This window comes from Lytechinus variegatus, chromosome 3 (genome assembly GCF_018143015.1).
Source record: "Lytechinus variegatus isolate NC3 chromosome 3, Lvar_3.0, whole genome shotgun sequence".
NCBI classification, from domain to species: domain Eukaryota; kingdom Metazoa; phylum Echinodermata; class Echinoidea; order Temnopleuroida; family Toxopneustidae; genus Lytechinus; species Lytechinus variegatus.
In genome coordinates, this window is record NC_054742.1 from 68,837,657 (window position 1) to 68,856,618 (window position 18,962).

At 34.4% G+C, this 18,962-nt stretch overlaps 2 protein-coding genes across 2 annotated transcripts in view; one reads left to right on the forward strand and one right to left on the reverse strand.

Moving 5' to 3' along the window:
* LOC121411778 (amphiphysin-like) overlaps positions 1–4,803 on the forward strand; it is a 48,163-nt gene extending 43,360 nt beyond the window's left edge. Inside the window, exon 11 of the mRNA XM_041604627.1 lies at positions 167–4,803. Coding sequence (XP_041460561.1) covers positions 167–247 — 81 coding nt within the window. The 3' untranslated portion in view covers positions 248–4,803. The remainder of the gene's footprint in view (positions 1–166) is intronic.
* A 4,939-nt stretch (positions 4,804–9,742) lies between these two features.
* On the reverse strand, positions 9,743–18,587 carry LOC121412140. The gene is made up of 10 exons (XM_041605046.1): positions 18,453–18,587; positions 17,435–17,529; positions 16,929–17,021; positions 15,283–15,345; positions 14,248–14,292; positions 13,479–13,564; positions 12,157–12,232; positions 11,408–11,780; positions 10,309–10,416; positions 9,743–9,825 (listed from the first exon to the last, which is right to left on the reverse strand). Exons 2-10 carry the CDS (start codon positions 17,513–17,515, stop codon positions 9,743–9,745), a joined length of 1,008 nt encoding a protein of 335 aa, XP_041460980.1. The 5' UTR covers positions 17,516–17,529; positions 18,453–18,587.
* Positions 18,588–18,962: the final 375 nt, after the last annotated feature.

An 18,962-nucleotide genomic window follows, 5' to 3' on the forward strand; every position in this document is an offset into this window, starting at 1 on the left:
AATATGCTCCCGCCTAATAGGGTTACGCATTCATTTCAAGTTCATTAAGGAAGATTAAGTTCATGAATGACAGGTGTATAGCTCTTCACATCTTCCCTTCTGTACAGATATCGTCTTTGAACCCACCTTATTACCATAACATTCCATGTTTTTTATCTTATTTTAGGATGAAGGCTGGTTAATGGGGTACAAAGAGACCACGGGAGATAGAGGCGTCTTTCCTGAGAACTTCACTTCAAAATGCTGATGGCTGTGATCATGGCACCCATTCTCTTTCTTAGTTCACATTGCATCATCGGAGGGATTTACACTGACCTGAACAAAAGGGCACTGATGTTGTAAATTCTTCAACAACAAATATACAAAATTGATGGCAAATTTGCTCTTGGCCAATCTACTGTATGAGGTCTCAGTCATGCATAAAGCCTTGCATAACACTAAGAGCTTGATGAAACGGCCACAGGCGGGTGTTTCATAAACCTGTTCGTAAGTTACGAGCAACTTTATGAATGTCTGGTGACCCTTTCTTCGGAACTAGATCAAAACCTATTAAATTTGGTGTGTATCATTGAGACAAGAAAGGGTCACCAGTCGTTTGTAAAGTCGCTTGTAAACAGCTTTTATGAAACACCCACCTAGTTAGCATTGTAAGTGATAACTGTTTAGCAGTTCATATGTTTGTTTCGAGCTGTACAGTGTAGTTTTGTCCAAAAGGTGAAAGGCACTCACCAGTGCAGTGAATAATCCTCATTAAGGTATACGCAGGACTTCATTACCAACACGACTGCCACCTCAGAATGTTGGTGGTGTTAACTATATACTGGGGTTCATGAAGGTGTTTTCAGAATTACAAGTGACTCTATGAATAAATGAAGTGCTCAAACGCGAGTCCATGGACTTTTTATAAAAGTCTATTTTTTTTTCATGATCTTTTTAAAAGTTTGACAAACGATATACGCTGCATATATTGTTAATATTATAAATGTTGGTCATCATGAGCATATTTCAATTTTAGCTTACAGGATTAAATGTGTTCGGATATCCACCTGGCACTAAATATTCTGCTCCTCTTGAAAGTCTTTTGTAACTTTGCAAACAGCTTCAAGAAGGATTTCCTTCAGGCCGTTTCATAAGTTATGAACTAGTTTGCATGACTGGTGACCCCATTCTTGTGCTAATGCAGGGGCCACAGAACGGTTTTCTGCGGCCCCTGAATGGATGTATCCTTTTATAGCCGACATTATGACCTAAGAACATGTTCCAGTTGTGTGTAAAGTCACGCGTAACTTTTAATACAAAGAATTTTATGAAAATATTGATTATCATGTTGGCCTTGTATCAAAGCATGCATAAAAAAGGAATTTTTTTGAGGGGGGAAAGATTTCTTCTTTGAGAGAATGTGGTGGAGTGATTAGATATTATTACACTAAATTTTTATTGCTGTTATTTAAAATAGTTCAAAGGCAATAGGCTCTTGTATATCAACTAGTGTGCTCAGTGAAGTTACAATTTCATAAATAATCATTCCTTGGTTAGATTAATCGGGAGGATGTGGAAGCTACAACTGTAGCCTGAGAATGGTGTGAAATTGATGGGTTCAAATAGGTTATATTTAATCATTTACTGAAATTTTATTCAAACTAACAAAAAAAAAACACCTTACATGATGCTCATCACAGCATTGAAGTTTGAAGAACCATATATTCATTTTCATATCCATTTTCCCACTCCTACAACATAAAATAGTGTCAGTTTGGTACAAAGAATAATGATTTGAGTGATTATTGGTAATCTTAAAAAATGGTTAGTTTGATATGTGAGAAGTAAGGAATATCTAAGAAAATTGATATTCTCCCCGTCATTTATATTACATAGTAGTTGGTCCAATCATTCTAAAACTGTTCAAGCTGAATGTAAAAAAGAAGGCTAATCAGTTTAATGAAATCATCCTCATTTAAACTGTCAAATATTTGCCATATTTCCTTGCCTCCTCCCATTAAAAAAAATATGAAGAAGTGAAGGAAATATTTTGTTTTTAGATTAGAATATCGCAAAATTTGACATATCTATTAAGGAGTGAGACACAGGTTTCATGTGAAGTAGGTAGATCGTTTTGCACTTGCAATTATTTGATTGGGCATTCATGTAAAAAAGAAAGAATATAAAGTAGGGATTTTCATCAAAAGCAAGATTGTTTTGACATGATGTCATGTTATGATGTATGCACTAAATGTTTGTCATTTATAAAAAAAGAACACCAAGACTGTTCCATAAAGTATGTAGAACGTTCCTCTATATGTGGGACCTTACTGAAGTGATTTGCCTCTGCTTTCTAGTTCATATAGCAAGCTGTTATGCTCCCAAATGGCTGGAGTGGATCATGAAGTGAACTAATTTTGAGAAACATGAGGAGCAGTTCAATAAAAAGACTGATATTTATTTGGATTTACCCATCAAATTACTACATCATACAGTTATTGTAAACATCTTTTGAAATATCACGGGGATGTTTTTAGTTATATTTCAAATTCTTCAGAATCCCAGCTTTCATTCGAAAAGGTCAACAGTTCAAATATACCACTGAAACTGTGGTGTTGGGAGTCTTGTTTCTTTTTCTCTCTCTCTCCCGAATATTTACCTATTGAAGTATGAGAATCATCCCCCCAAAGTGAGTTTGAAATATTTTGTCTAGACATATTGGACATAAGGTCTCTGGGGCTCTGGCGCTGTAACACAAAACATAACTATTAATCGTAGAACAGACTTTTATGATTGATTGCATTGACAACAATGTACGGTCAGTCATGAAAATCACAATCAGTTAAGCTTTGTTGGACAGAACCTTGTAGCTTAGTGATCATGATTGAACTTTTATAGACTAAGAGTGAGTAACCGACAGTAATGTCATGCTGACAAAATTTGTGTTTGATTTTTATCTTGGCGTGTGTAGTTGCTTTTAGTCATAGAAATTATCATGGGTTTGTGAGGATAATGTGTGATGAAAAGATTTTGAATTTCAGTAACGTGAAGGGCACCGCATGCTGTAAACTATGGTGAACGAGTCCAAGTTCTTTAATATTTATTTCGCTTGAATCAGGGCTCCCCGTCTTGGTGTGTGAATAAAGCTACATGGAAATATTTGCGTAACTTAGGTGCTTATTTTGAATGATGGTTAGAAGGTTCACATTGATACTATTTTTGTCTTGAAAATTTCAAGGATTATCTCCTGATAATCATTCTCATTTTTATTGTACTGTACTCTCATGATGCTGGTCCGAAATTACACCAGTGGCATACATGTGCTAACATTAACACTTCATCTCACGGATGGTTGCTCAATAAGGGGGCGTGTTTCCTGAGCACATTACCAAATGGGTTGATGTGCTACATACAGCATGCTACTTGTATTTTTTAAGTGTAACTTATAACTCACTCAACTCATAACTCTTCTGAAACTGCCCCTTAATTATGATACCAGAAGTGAGACGGTTTTCTCTTTTTTATGAATTTATTGATAAGAGGTACTTTTGAATTCCTCTCTTCTGAACAATGGCATTTCTTATTTTCCAGGCAGTGCTAATTATTGATGGTTTGAATGAAATTGTACATGTATATTTTAGCTCCTTGACTTCCTCATAGCCAGCATTTGTAATACTGTAGCATTATTTATGAAGCATGAATTGATTGGATGATAGCATCACCCGTTTGGGGTCCACAATGGGTCAGTATTTATATTTCTTTTCAATGTATTGTGAAGTTAATTGAGCTATGCAATGAAATCATCATTTTTTATTGCTTATTTTGTTGTTATTTTTTATTGATAATTTGTGGAATGTTTTGATATACCTGCTTTTTATATTAACCACTTTCTATCTCTTTGTCTCTATCTTTTTCCTTTTCTCCCTTATCTTGCAAATTCGAATTGCTTAAATTATTTTTGTTTTTATATTAGGTAACTATGAATAGCACCCATTGATTTTTGGTTTGATTGTATATATCTTGCTCAAGTTTTGTTTCATTCTATCACTATATCAATATCCTTTTTTTCTGTCTTGTGCTTTTAGTTCAAGACTGAATTATCAGAATTTCTCTTAGTATACCTGTTGTTTGAAATGTCTATTTATTAGATGTTAGATAATCAAGAGTTAAATTAACTCCATGATAATGGCTGTACAATATGCCCTGTGCTCAAAAACTATATCCTCGTCTTATGACTTTTATATTAGATCATAATCACAACGTCTATAAAAAAATGTATTTGAACATTGACATGTATGAGGCAAGTATGAAGAACACATAAAGATTCCGATATCACTTTAATTTGTAATACTAAAACTATTGTAACCTTTTGCACCAAACTGCCATGAAAAAGATAATTTTAGAGATAGATAAACCTTTATTGGAGGAAAATGTTAAAAGCATTGAAAGTGGGATGAATTAAGACTTAATCAGTGAATATTTGTTTCTTTCATTTCACATCTTACATTATGCATAGAGCTATTAATAATTAATAGCTCTATGCATTATGTATGAATAGTATTTTTTATGTTGTAATTAATTATACCATAAATACATAACTCTTTGAAATCATGATTGTAGTTTATTGTCATGCAATTGGAATTTAGGAAACATGCCAAGCTATCAATATTTCATGTAAAATCCTTTTCTGATTGTGATTATAAATGTGAAATGATTGTCTGGTGGTTGTACCGTGGTCTATTGTAAATCATTGAAAACATCAGACTAGTCTTGTCTGTGAGTGTTAAAGAAGAATGTATGTTTTGTATTTATTAATGTTTTGATGTGTAATATTTTCATCAACAGCTCCTCTTTTCAATTTTGAAGGAAGATGAAAAGATCACTGTCAACAAAACTTTTTTTTTATTGCACTATTTTTAAGAAATCTAGATGGCAACGATCAGCATGTATGCCCATTCTGATATCAAATATATATATTGATTTTCAAATGTGGATGAAATAAGAATACAGAAATGGGAGCGCTCATGACTTTAATCTGCAGTAATGTAATGAGGGTATAATTAACTATTATATGACACCTAGATAGATCCTTGCGATTTGATTGGTTGTTTGATATTGTTCATACGTCATTTTGCAATGACGTAATCAACCGTGCAATTTTGGATCCATTCATCGTGCAGTTTTGGATCCATACGATTTTGTCCATTGCACTCGCGCACCGAGGCTGCAGCTCATACACCAGCATTGCGCATGTTGTAATGACGTAACAATCAACAGACCGAACTCACACTGCATGAGCATATTTTGCATCAAAATTCATAAATTTCATATGAAAAAAAGAAGACAATTTTTAGGTGTCATATAAACCAAATAATGAAAGTTTTTTCATTCGGTGAAAGATGAAATAATGATCCATTCAACTAGGCTATGCCTCATTGAATGGATCAATTCATCTTTCACTTCATGAAGTATATTCTGTCCATTGCACTCATAAACATTCATTATTTGTATACTAGGTCCAATTACATCAAACTTACCATAAATGTTAACTCAGCCATCGATGGTAAATACTATGGTATAAATGTCTAACAGACAAGCAAGATCAGGATTCAATAGAAAAAAAGGAAAATTATGACAACGACCCTTTTTATGGGTTTAATCAATGATAAGTGTGCCACAAGGGGCCTGTTGCATAAAACTTTTTACCTGAGAAATCTCTGGTAAAAACTGAAAACTAAGGTTAGTCTGATTTCTGCCATTGACTTTAACACAGTGCAAAAACTCCGGTAAAAACAACCTGAGTTTTCTCAGGTAAAAAGTTTTATGCAACGGGCCCAAGGTGTAATAGTCCACATTGGATAAGTGAATGTTCTCCCATTGAGTTACTAGCATTAAGTATTATTTTTCTTCCAATTATGGATGCATGATACCAATATAAATTTTGAAAAACTTTAATAAATATCCTTTCTATGTTTCCTTGTAAAGTTCCATATTATATGAAGCTGGTGAGTGGGCAAATACTGATTCCATAGTATTTTCTGAACTTATTCCTAGCATTTATCATGATTCAAGTTAATTTTTCGTACAATATTTTCGTTTTTTTTACCTATATCTAGGGTAGTCTCTTATGGCTTGGAAACAGTAGTTATTACATCGTCCCCCGACTCCCCCCCCAAAAAAAAATGTAATAGAATTTTAGAAAACTGAATTGTTGAGGCAGATCTCATTGAATATATACATAATTTGATTGAGCAAAATGAAATATATTTATGAATGGTACTGTGAAGTTCATATTATAATCTTTTACTGTATTGAATATCATTGTATCATTGAAAATCTTTTATGGATTTCAATTCATACACTTTTGTTTCAAAATATAGGATCTCCATGACTGAAGACAATCAATTTAATAACTTACAAGTTTCAGGGTATGCCATTTTTCCATATCTTGTTATGTACTAAAACTTTATAATTTAATATCTAACGACTAATATTATTGTCATTATTATTTTCATCATAAATTATACTTACTTTGTCATAGTTTTATAATGTAGTGTGTTGCGTACATACCGACTTTGGGATCGGAACAAGTAGCACACTCTAGCTGGTCACAATATTCATTTTGTACAAAATTGTATGGAAATATATGTAAAATAAAAAGACTAAACATAACTTTCTATAAGCTATTTATATATCTCTCTTGTATCAAAGTGTATGAAAAGTGAATTGTAAATCTCTCCCTGCAATCTATTATATGTATTGTATACTATCCGCTATATGGCCTGTTATATACTCACTGTCCGCGTGTATGTCACTATGTAGATTAGGAAATGGTTAATTACAAAAGCAATGACGTGAAAACTAAAATTATGATCGATACTGTTGACTTGTAAACAACTTTGTGTGTAATTGTACATACTATTAAACAATTTTTGAATACATACAACTTCAGAATTGGATCATTGTCTTTCTGATTTTGTGTCGTGTCAATGAGATGAAACTGGAAAGAATAATACCTTTCAAGTATCTGTGGTTATGTTTGTGTGTATTATGTGGAAACAATATTGGTAGGGTAGTAATATACAGGAGATAATTTAGATTACTTATTGTAGATTTAGTCTCTAAAGTTAGAGCAGTGTATATAAAGGCCTGGTCACACCGCCTGAGCGTTGTTGGAGCGGTCGTGGAGCGGAGAGAAAAAAATCATCACCACTCGCTACCGTTCACCATTTTCGATTTCGATTGTTAGTTTTTTTGTTTTCGATTTTTTCCCCAATTTTGTGAACGAAATTCGACCCTCTCTCCCTACCGCTCCACGACCGCTCCAACAACGCTCAGGCGGTGTGACCAGGACTTTAATGACCTAAAATTAGCTTTAAAGACTCCATCCATAGCCAAAAAAAGGGAAATTGGCAAAATAGTGAAAGTTCTTAAGTAATAAAACTACAGAACAAGTCTTGTATTTTCTCTGTTTGCCAGCTGATTAATTTGCCTTGGAAAGTCTCCAGTCAGTGAGTTTTTGATAATGGTCTTTATTGTGCTTCGTACCGGCCAGATTTCTTTTGTCAAGATATTGCATTTGACTTTTCTCCCTATTTGTGTGCCTTGTAGCTTGAAGTTTTTATTGGTGTATAATCTTTCAATTTCATGTTTTGATTCAGATAGGGTCTTTAAGTTTTCCTTAAAGCCTATGTATAGCTTTGGTAAAGGGTCAATAATGTGATTGATAATCGAATATCATCTAATACGACAGTCTTACTGAAGCGTAGAGACCGTTAAATATTTTTCCAACTGCACTTCTCTGAGAAAATTTCAAATATTCAAATTTTGGATATATAGCGCCCTCTCTCGGGGATGCTTGTTTTAAATTAAAAAAATGGGCATTCAAGCACTTATCTTATAAATTTAGTGATTAGATATCCAAAAGTTACAGACAAAGAACATATCTTGAAAGTTTCAGCCCATTCCATGATTTGGAATAGGATTTAATTGAAAGACAAAAACACACAGATATTTTAATTTGATCGGGTGACCCGATCAAGTTAAATTTCCATGTAAAATCGCAAAATTTATCCTGTAAAACACATTTTCATTTCATATCCTCCACATCATAACTGCTATAGGGCATATCCATTCATATTAGCTAGCAATGAATTGGAATAGTGATAGGTGCATTTTGGTGGATTTACCAAAACTATACACAAGCTTTAATGCATTTAATTTGTGCATTATTGTCCTCTCCCTTCACTTGTAACCAACAAAAGCGTGAAATCTGAAAAACAAGATCAATAGCATTTGATAATTGCATTGCCTTTTATTTTACAATCGTGTTTTTTCAGTAAAGGAATCTAAGATACATGTATGTAATGTACTGGGGAAAAGTTTGTTTCGACACACTATTATATCATTTTTTGGGGAGGTGTCATATTATTGGTCTACCAGTGTTATCAAACGCCAGGCCCCGCCCAACACCACCTCTACCAACTCCCTGCCCACGACCCACTCCGCCCATGCTGGCACCCCTCCCTCCTCCGGTACCCCTTCCACCAAATGGCGGTGCTGATCGGGCCTTACTTGCTCCAAACGGTTGACGACCTGATAAATGAGATTAAAAAGTAATTAAAATTATCTCTTCTACTTTTGAAGTTAGAGATCATGTTGTATGTAAAAAAAAAATTGGACTACCGTGTATCAGTATTGACCTTATCGCAGGAAAATTGGTATGTGAAGTTTTAATGCCTGGTACAGAATTGAAGCAAATGGCTTTGGTTTGAACAAAAATCACACTTTATTACCTCGTGGTTATTGTCGAAACAAAAATTAAAACAGTAAATAATTTATCTTTTAACTTCTGTCTTGGATATCTGGAAACTTTATTCAGTTTATTGGAAATATTTCTTTGCCTTGGTGTGTAAGATCATTGCCACAACTGCCACACATAGTGGATTGTGTTGAAAAAGAGATTCACATTGTTAATGCTCAAGTTTAGAAGTATGAAGATGATTTCATGGTGTGTTTCCCACTGAATAGATGTAGGACGCTTTCCTTTCCAGCTGGTATATCAGTCATGATTTTGTTATCATCAGCTATCATTTGTTACCATAATAGGGCCAAATTTGTTACTTGAATCCAAATTCACAGCATTCTTTAAGGGGAAGTTCACCCTGAAGAAAACTTTGTTGTAAAAATAGCAGAAATAGTAAAAAATATTGGTGAAGGTTTGAGGAAAATCCGTTAAAGAGTAAGAAAGTTATTAGAGTTCAAAGTTTTGGATTTGTGACATCATAAACGAGCAGCTGCCCCATGTGTTATGTAATATAAAACGCATGAATTTCAAATTTTGTATGGTTCCTGATGACTTGATTTTGTTTTATATTCATGATCGGGTGTGAAATGATGTGCCCATTGATATACAAAAGATACAGTGAAAACCATTTTCAATTTTCTGAGAAAATGACATCTCATTTATTTTTACCATTCGCTACGTAGGAATGCTGCTCGCACATAACGTCACAAATCTAATAATTGTAATTTCAATAACTTTCTAATTATTTGATGAATTTTTCTCAAACCATCCGCAATATTTTTTATTATTTTTTCTGCTATTTTTGCAATTAACTTTTTTTCAGGGTGAACTTCCCCTTTAACTGCTAAAAAAGGCATTTCAAGTGCAATGTATGGAAAATGTACTTTATTGTTTTTGTAATTTATATTATGTTGATCTTTTGTAAATATTTGTTGATCTCTCCCCTCCCCGTGATTCCTACCCCCGTGATTCTACAGCAGTTGGTCTTGCAATATCTTGTACCTCTTGCTTGGAACGTCCTACAAGAGGCTTGGGCATGCCTGAAATTAATATGAATAGTTCATTATTTAAGATCCCAGTGCCAATGATATTTAGAACAACCCTTGGATTATATTGGCTAAGAATTGTTACTTTGTCGTCTGTATGATGACAATAATTATGATCCTTTTCATAAAAGACACTGACAGGGGTGTGAGAGTGAGCTTTTTAGCCAATTTCAGATTTTTTGTTAGTTTTGATTTTCAGTATAATTTCAGCTTATTTTAGTTTTTCTCTGTACATAACTGGGAGCTCTTTCTTTTCAGCCTTTTTTCAACATTCTTCAGCTTTTTTTTCATATCTTTTTATTTGTGACCACTCACTCCTGAAAAAGCATTTCAAGAGTTTAGTCTCCGTTTGAGATATAACAGGATCGGGTATGAATTTTAGACAGCATTGTATCCTCCAGATAAGGCACCGTATAAATCCACATTGTTATTGTTAATATGTTGCTTATTAAAACATTTTGGACTTGAAATTATTACCTTTATTTGCGGATGTTGCCACCATTTCATTTAGTCCTGTTGGTTCGCCCACGTTAGTTGGTCTAGCAATATCCTGTACTTCTTGTTTTGAACGTCCCATTGGCTTGCCTAATGACATACAACATTGAAACTGATGAAGCACAGGTAGTTTGGAGATTGAATTATCAGTCTCGTTTAGTTTTGATAGATATCTATCAAATTGAAATAACATTTTATTTTTAAGCCTACTTCAACTTATATAAATTAATTTCTTGGCCACTCTTTGTCTTTGGAAAAAAAGAGAAGATTTTTGGTACCACGATACTTTACATCGTTTTAAAAATATATGACAAAGTAAAAGAGAACAAAGAGAACCATAACCCCGGGGGGGCACTTCCATTCATGAGTGGATACCATGCGCGACCATGGGGTCTCGAAAAGCACCCTAAACACGTAATTTCCATATTCTGAAAATGCACCCCTTAACAAGTATTGGCGTGTGAAGGCCTACCCTTAACAAGTATTGAAGACAAAACGATACTCTTGGCAAATGACCCCTAAACAAGTACAGGAATGTTTTAAATATCGTTACGGTTCCTTCGGTCGTCGGCTTTAACTATTTGGTTTAGTACGACCACACATTCTACACCTCGCGTAAATCGGACTCTAAACACGAAGTGTTGGAGCAAAAAGGACATCCTTTATAAAACATTTTAATTTTGTTTTATCATCCACGCAAATTCGACCCTAAACACGTAATTTTCCTAACGAACTAGATACCCTTTTATCATTATTTTTGTGTTTTTGACACCCTTATCACGTTATGTACGTAACGTGCCCTAACGTGAAAAAGACATCCTTTTTACGTGTTTTTTTTGTCGCGCATGGTATCCACTTGTCAATGTAAGTGGCCACAACATTACTTTTATTTACCCACTTCCATTCCAAAGTTCCTTTCTGGAAGGTGTTGTTTTTTTATCACGTGATTATCTTATTATGTTATATTGGGGTGAAAAATGATATGTTTGATAGAGATACAATTAATTTGAATCGAAAATAATGTCACATACTAGAAGTATGTCTGATAAATTCATTCCTTCAATGAAAAAAAAATATCCACCTTTATTGCCAGACACTGCTTTAGGCATTTCATTCCCGCGGGAGAACTCCGTCGGATTTCTTTCTCGTCCCGGTGTGGCAACAGAAATCGGCCTTGCTATATCCTGCGCGTCCGGTTTGGGACGTCCTCCCCGTTGCTTGGATACCCCAATCGTCGGAGGAGGAGGGATGAACGATGCAGCTGGACCTTGGCTAGCGCTAGATGGAGGAGGGGGTTGATGTGCCGGTTGGGGTGCTGGGGTCGGGGTTGTTTTAGCCCATCCGATGCGGGGTTTGTTGGTACTGGCGACTCGTCGATGTTTTCCTTGACCAACACTCATTTCAAGTCGAACGTTCTCCAAGTCGATTACCATGTCAAGAATGGTTCCCGAGATCTACGACGCGATAATAAAAAATGAAACAGTTCATAATATTCCCCTTTTGTTTATAACTTTTGGATAAGATCGTTTGCTGTGTTACGTGTATTTTTTCTGACGTTTGGAATGTGAAATATGTAAAACAATAAAGTTACAATAAAGTTACTTTCAAATGGATGGGTATTAATAATTGGATTCACATATTTACAATCGTACCATCCAAGAGTGCACTCTTCATTGTCATTACGTCACCCAAAATAAGGTTACATTATTTTGTTTATCTTTTTATAAACTCAAACATTTCAACGTGGCTTAATGAACATAAAGATAACGCGCCCTCTTGTGTTTGTGACACAACTCCTGATAAAAAAAATAATCAGAAAGACTTACTTACCTTGGATGATTCTGAGTAGAAGTCATTATGAGCTGTGTAGACTGACTTGAAGATGTCGATAACAAAACCTCCTCGCCTGCATTGAAAGCAAAAATCCATTATTCACATAAAAAATATGATATTATTCTTCACCTGACCATAGGATTTCTTAATATCAGTTGAGTTGGCATTATATTTCCATAGCAAAGCAAATACATGTAGTCAAGAGCATTGTGTTTTAGGGAAAATTATTGGTGACATGTTGATAATGTTCTAAAGGTCTCGATAATTGTATGCAGTTTATTTATTTTTCTTGATTTCCACATCAAAGTGAGTCAAATTTGATTTGGAATGTAGATATACGTTGTGCAGTGAAAATATTTTCTAAACACAACTAATACCTTAATACAATAGAAAGCAGTCATATGGTGGTGGCAGCCCGGGGGGGCCACTTACATTGACGAGTGGATACCATGCGCGACCAAAAAAACACGTAAAAAGGATGTCCTTTTCACGATAGGGCACGTTACGTACGTAACGTGAAAAGGGTGTCAAAAACACAAAAATAATGAAAAAAGGGTATCCATTTCGCTAGTAAAATTACGTGTTTAGGGTCGAATTTGCGGGGATGATAAAACAAAATTAAAATATTTTATAAAGGATGTCCTCTTGCCCCAACACTACGTGTTTAGAGTCCTATTTGCGCGAGGTGTAGAAGGTGGGGTCGTACTAAACCAAATAAGGTAAAGCCGACAACCAAAGGACCCGTAACAATAAAACATTCCTTTAGTCTTTACTTGTTTAGGGGTTCATTTCAGGAAATATTTGCCAAGAGTATCGTTTTGTTTCCAATACTTGTTAAGGGTAGGGTTTCACACGTCAATACTTGTTAAGGGGTGCATTTTCAGAATATGGAAATTACGTGTTTAGGGTGCTTTTCGAGACCCCATGGTCGCGCATGGTATCCACTCGTGAATGGAAGTGGCCCCCCCGGGGGTGGCAGTTCCAAGGAAGGGAGATAAATATTTCGAATTGCCTTTAAATTCAATGAGAAGTTGGAGTGTTTTATTCTATTTATTTATTTATCGATCTATTTATTTATTTATATTAGTTTGTATGCAAATTATGATATCTTTTAATAGAATGCCAAAATTAAATCCAAAAAATAGAATTTCATTATTTTTCTCACTCGCGAATTTCGAGAAAGTTTGCCGAATGCGCCATAATTAATGAAGCTCCCTCAATTTTTATATCGCATATTATGCCACCCCCCCCCCCCATCTCTGCCCCTGTTTATAGAATCCTGGATCCGCGCCCAAATTTAAAATTATGATAAAACTTACTGCTGGAATAGTTGGTTTAGATCTTCAACCATCTCATCATTTACATTCTTCAGTTTATCACGTCTGTCGTCGGACCCCGTTTGTAACTAGAAAACATTAAGTCACAAAAAAATCGATAATATAAAAATCATCACTTGAGCAGTATGCTTGCTATATGAGAGAAATATGAAAATGTTTCCTAAATGGGGATTAAAAAGTTACATTTGATTTTCATCTATCAGATTTAAAAAAGGATGGATTCCATCGGAGAATGAATAATTTGTAAATTATGAACACGCAATTTGATCTCGTCTGATTAGAGTTTGATGATGAAATAAAAAAAAATCGATTGCAGTTGAAACAGAATTACAAAAAAATATAGTTTCTAGTACAAATTAATTTTCACCCCATACTTTGACAACTGTGAAAATAGACTGGTAGACATTGCAGCTAAATATCATTTACAGAGATGATTAATTTTGCGGAACTCACGGCTCACTATTTCTATAAGTCGTATAAGGAAGAAAAGTGATATATTCAATCCATATCATAATTTTCCATGTGTATAAAGGTGATTTTTCCCTCGACGTCAAGAAGAGGCATTTTCCTTTGTAATGTGTACATTAATTGCACTTTGAAATATATTCAATGAAGAATGGAAATTCCTCGACTTCATTTTTTTTATGTCAGTTTAGAACCCCCACGGGAAAGAGGGAAGGGAGCGGAAAATATGATAGTTCAAGGAATAGATACATTTATTTTGTTTGTTGGGGGGATCGGTTGTTGTTACCATATTTTGAAACATTTCTGGTTTCTGGTCTCCACCTCGGGGTTTCTGCCCAGAAAGAAATAAGAAAGAATGGAAAATTATACATTGCCAAAGAACATTGAAAATATGGAATTCGTAAAGTCTATATTTTTTTATCAAAATCAATCCAATAAGAAAATTAGTCACAGTATCTGACAGAGAAAAAGTTCAATTTTTGCCTTTTTTCTACAAAAAATAACAGTCGCAATTTTTTTTAAAAGAGAGAAATATTGAACATTGTATAAAAATCAGATAATTTCTCAGGCATTTCTCTCAATATCAATTCCTATCTTGTTAAATGAAATATATAGAATAACACATTTTTCCACATGTGATATACGTTCGGTTTGAATGTTTATCTAATGGTCTTATTTCACATTTTCACTCAGTGAAATGTTGAATTAAAATGAACTGAATCTAAATTTCAAACTGAATATTAGTTGTTATTATCAATTACTATCCCGGGGGGCCACTTCCATTCACAAGTGGATACCATGCGCGACCATGGGGTCTCGAAAAGCACCCTAAACACGTAATTTCCATATTCTGAAAATGCACCCCTTAACAAGTATTGGCGTGTGAAACCCTACCCTTAACAAGTATTGGAAACAAAACGATACTCTTGGCAAATATTCCCTTAAATGAACCCCTAAACAAGTACAGGAATGTTTTATTGTTACGGGTCCTTTGGTTGTCGGCTTTACCTTATTTGGTTTAGTACGACCCCACCTTCCTCGCGCAATAGGACTCTAAACACGTAGTGTTGGGGCAAAAAAGACATCCTTTAGAAAACATTTTAATTTTGTTTTATCATCCCCGCAAATTCGACCCTAAACACGTAATTTTCCTAGCGAAATAGATACCCTTTTTTCATTATTTTTGTGTTTTTGACACCCTTTTCACGTTACGTACGTAACGTGCCCTATCGTGAAAAGGACATCCTTTTTACGTGTTTTTTTTTTGGTCGCGCATGGTATCCACTCGTCAATGTAAGTGGCCCCCCCGGGATTACTATACCTGTTGTGTTAGGTTTGAGACTCGTCCTTCTGTAAGCTTTATATCATGTGATTTTAGGTATTTCTGAAAAAGAAACAACGAATATATTTATGCCTTCGTCACCAGGGGGCCAGTTTCATTAAGGAGTTACAACTGAAACTTTGCCATTAGGATAATTAACTCTCATCACGTATCTACCATAGTAACTGGTTACAGGGCTCAGCAGCCAATCTTAAAACGGGTTTCTGTGGAAGTTACAATAATGGTAAATTTTCAATAGTTGCAAGTATTTATGAAAAGGGCCTCGAAAAAAAATTACCGCAGGACAATATTGTATTAAATTTTATATGAAATGAAAACACCCTGACAAAGTTTCGAGGCCCTTTAAATCCGCTTCAGCATCATTAAAGCCATATTGCCCCTACTTAAAAAAAACATGTTTGTTATTCATAAAACTGAAGAAGGGTTTATATAGGCCTATTGAGAGCTACGAATCAGAAGAACCGCTATTCATAATTTTGAATGGGAGTAGAGGAACGCTAGTCTGATGAGTTAATTATAGTGACCCTTTTTATTCGATAATGACGAGCGACCCTCTCCAATCCTCTCTAATATAATAATAATAATAATAACTTAAACTTATATATAGCGCTTTTCATGAAATTATATCAAAGCGCTTTACAATGTAGAACATACAAAATATACAAACAAAAGTGAAATTAGAAATCATATAAGAGAGAAAAAAGGACACTGTAAATAGAGCTATGTTGAATATGCTTTCTTCATGAGATACGTCTTTAGTGTTATGCTCGTTGGATTTTTTCTCTTTAATCAAATCAATTAATAACATTATTGTTGGGGTGGACTTGTCCTTTAAATTAAATCGAAATGAAGTGATATTTGGGATAATATCCATTATGAATATCAATATTGACCTTAAGATCTGATTAATGACCCCCTTTTTATAATATGATTATATAGCGACCCTTTTCTAATTTGATTTATTGTTTTCTTCTGCATTCTTAATGATTACATAACAAACATAATCGTTTATTTCTTTTGGGGCATGAATCGTATAAAGAAAAAAGGACTAGATCTAATAAAAAAGTCATTCAAAACAAATATGATCTACTACCAAATAATTTTAACGTTTACAGTTTGCAAGAGATATTATATATTCATAGCAACCTTTATGATTAACAACCCGCGGAGCTACCCCCCCCCCCGAAAGAATTTTTAAAAAATTAGTGAAATAAATAAATTAGTGAATTAATTTTAAAAATAGAAGGCAGCTTGAGTATCGTGACGTAAAGAGACAGAATTTCAGTAGAGCTCTGAGTTCTCAATGTGTGCTCTTTTTGGCTCGCTTGCAAAAACTCAGGAATAAATAGAGCGGACAGGTCAATCATCCAGATAATATTAGAGGCAATTTGTTTAACAATAATTAAGACGATGAAAAATACAATGCAATGATTCCCTCCTACAAAATACCACTCTTGTGAAAAATTTGAGGTAGGACAAAATCCACCCCCCCCCCCCGGTAAAACCACACCAAAATGACTCTTATGTACAGTATGCATAATACTTTTTTTTTACTAGCTGTCCTTCTGGGCAGGCGGGTGGAACCCGTTTTGATTATTATAATCAAGTAATACCATGAAACATACCTGTGCCTCTAATCCAAGTTGCTTAAATCGTCGTATAGGTTCCCCAAGTTCGTGTGTATGACGAGTTAAGAGACCCCATACCGCACTGCTGTCCTGCAATAATTTAGTTTCCGAAAGGTAAAAATTAATGGTATTTTCGAATATGTTTTATATTATAAGTAGAAGATTTGTTCTTTCATATTTGTCATTGAAAACATGAATAGATCACATAAATTTGTATTGTTCTAGGAAAAAACATACGGATAATACCCCACTCCTCTTACCTAAAAGTTGCAAATCGATCTATCTGATTAAAATGAGATTTATATTCCTTATATTGAGATTAGTTTTCCACCCCTACCCCCCCCCCACAAAAAAAGGGATATTAATTAATATATTTATTTTCATAATTGTATCGTACATTTTTCCTTTGTATCCGTTTCCATTTTCATCAGATATGCAATCAACATAGAACAAAGATAAAATTTTGTTTATTCTATACTAGTATAAGAAAGAGAATTAGTAACCTTTAGTGCAACTTTGTACTCTCGATATTTCGGCCAAAAATCCTCGTAGAATTCGGCTAGGCACTCGTTAACATTCTGCATACATGCTTTAGCTTCTGCAAAAAGCAAAGAAAAGAAATATGAACAAGATGTTTTTTTCTTTGTACAATATTTATAGATAGCGTGAATCAAAGTACGAGGGTGACTTACGCGGGCTGAAGTCCACCCCCACCCACAATTTCTTTAATCTCTCGCTTCACTATCTTGTATACATATATAAAATGCAGAATATTTGAGAAATATTAACGACCCCGTATTCTTTCGGCCTTCTTTGGTGCCGCAAATAATACGCCAAACAAATTTTTGAGGGGTTGAATAGAGTTATTGATAATGGAGCATTAATATAGTTTGCAAGTATATACGTGAAGTGAGTGAGTTGATTTGTGGGGGTTAATTCTTTAATCGAGTAGTCGGTGGGTATGATCATTTTTATTTGTATTAGGGAAGGTATAAGGCCCTATATATTATCGGATATTCGGTAGCTAGTGCGTTGAACAGTTATTGATAATGGAGCATTAATGATATAGTTTGCGAGTATGCGAAGTGAGTGAGTTGATTTGTGGGGTTAATTCTTTAATCGAGTAGTCGGTGGGGGTGATCATTTTTATTTGTATTAGGGCAGGTATAAGGCCCTATATCGGATATTCGGTAGCTAGTGCGGGGCGGCAAGAGGGCCTTATAAGGTACGTGACGACATACTTTTCTCAATATTGAATTATATATATTTACAATAGTTTACAAAGCATAAACCTCTCATTTCTATTATTTTCATATCCTTTCTGCCCATTTCCCCTCTATTTTCCTCACCTTTACAGAAAATTATAGACCGGTTGTCGATCGCCCCTGAAGGAGGATGTAAAATAAAAGTGGTACATTCTGCTAGACATTGAAGTGAATTAGATGCTATATTCCGATATAATTATGATGAGGAAAATACTTTTTTAAAGAAATAGTTGCATTAAATATTATTGTATTTTACCTCGAATCGCAGCTTTGTAGTTTTCAACAGCCTTCTCTAGATTGTCCACGTGAGATATTTGTTGTTTAAAGGAGAAATCAAAATCTTCGAAGAGAATATCACCGCCAGTAACACCAGCGACTCTTCGAGACTAAAGGCAAATATAAGAAAACAAAAACAAAATGCAAAAAAAAACATAACATAATATTAATAAACATGAAAATTATTTTAGAACTTCTTTTTTTCATCAAAATTTAATTCGAAAAATCGATCGATCATTACAAATAAAAACAATTATCCCTTTGAAATAAAAACCCCAAAATACTATGCTAAAGAAGCTAATTAAAAATAAGTATAGATCCAAATCATTATTCTTGATATGCAAAATTATAGGCGATTGCACTGACCCACAAATTTCACTAAAAGCAGTGGCCAAAATATAGTGAAATTTTGTTTGCAGTATGAAAAGATATATTGAAAAGGTTTACAAGAAACAATTGACGACTATATGTTTGAATTGATTTCTAATAC

Coding starts and splice junctions, on each gene's coding strand:
- LOC121412140 (XM_041605046.1), bottom strand. CDS start 17,515: ATGCAGAATGTTAACGAGTGCCTAGCCGAATTCTACGAGGATTTTTGG. Junction 12,233..13,478: donor CTAAACCAACTATTCCAGCA/GTAAGTTTTATC, acceptor CTTTCAATGCAG/GCGAGGAGGTTTTGTTATCG. Junction 9,826..10,308: donor GGCAACATCCGCAAATAAAG/GTAATAATTTCA, acceptor TATTAATTTCAG/GCATGCCCAAGCCTCTTGTA.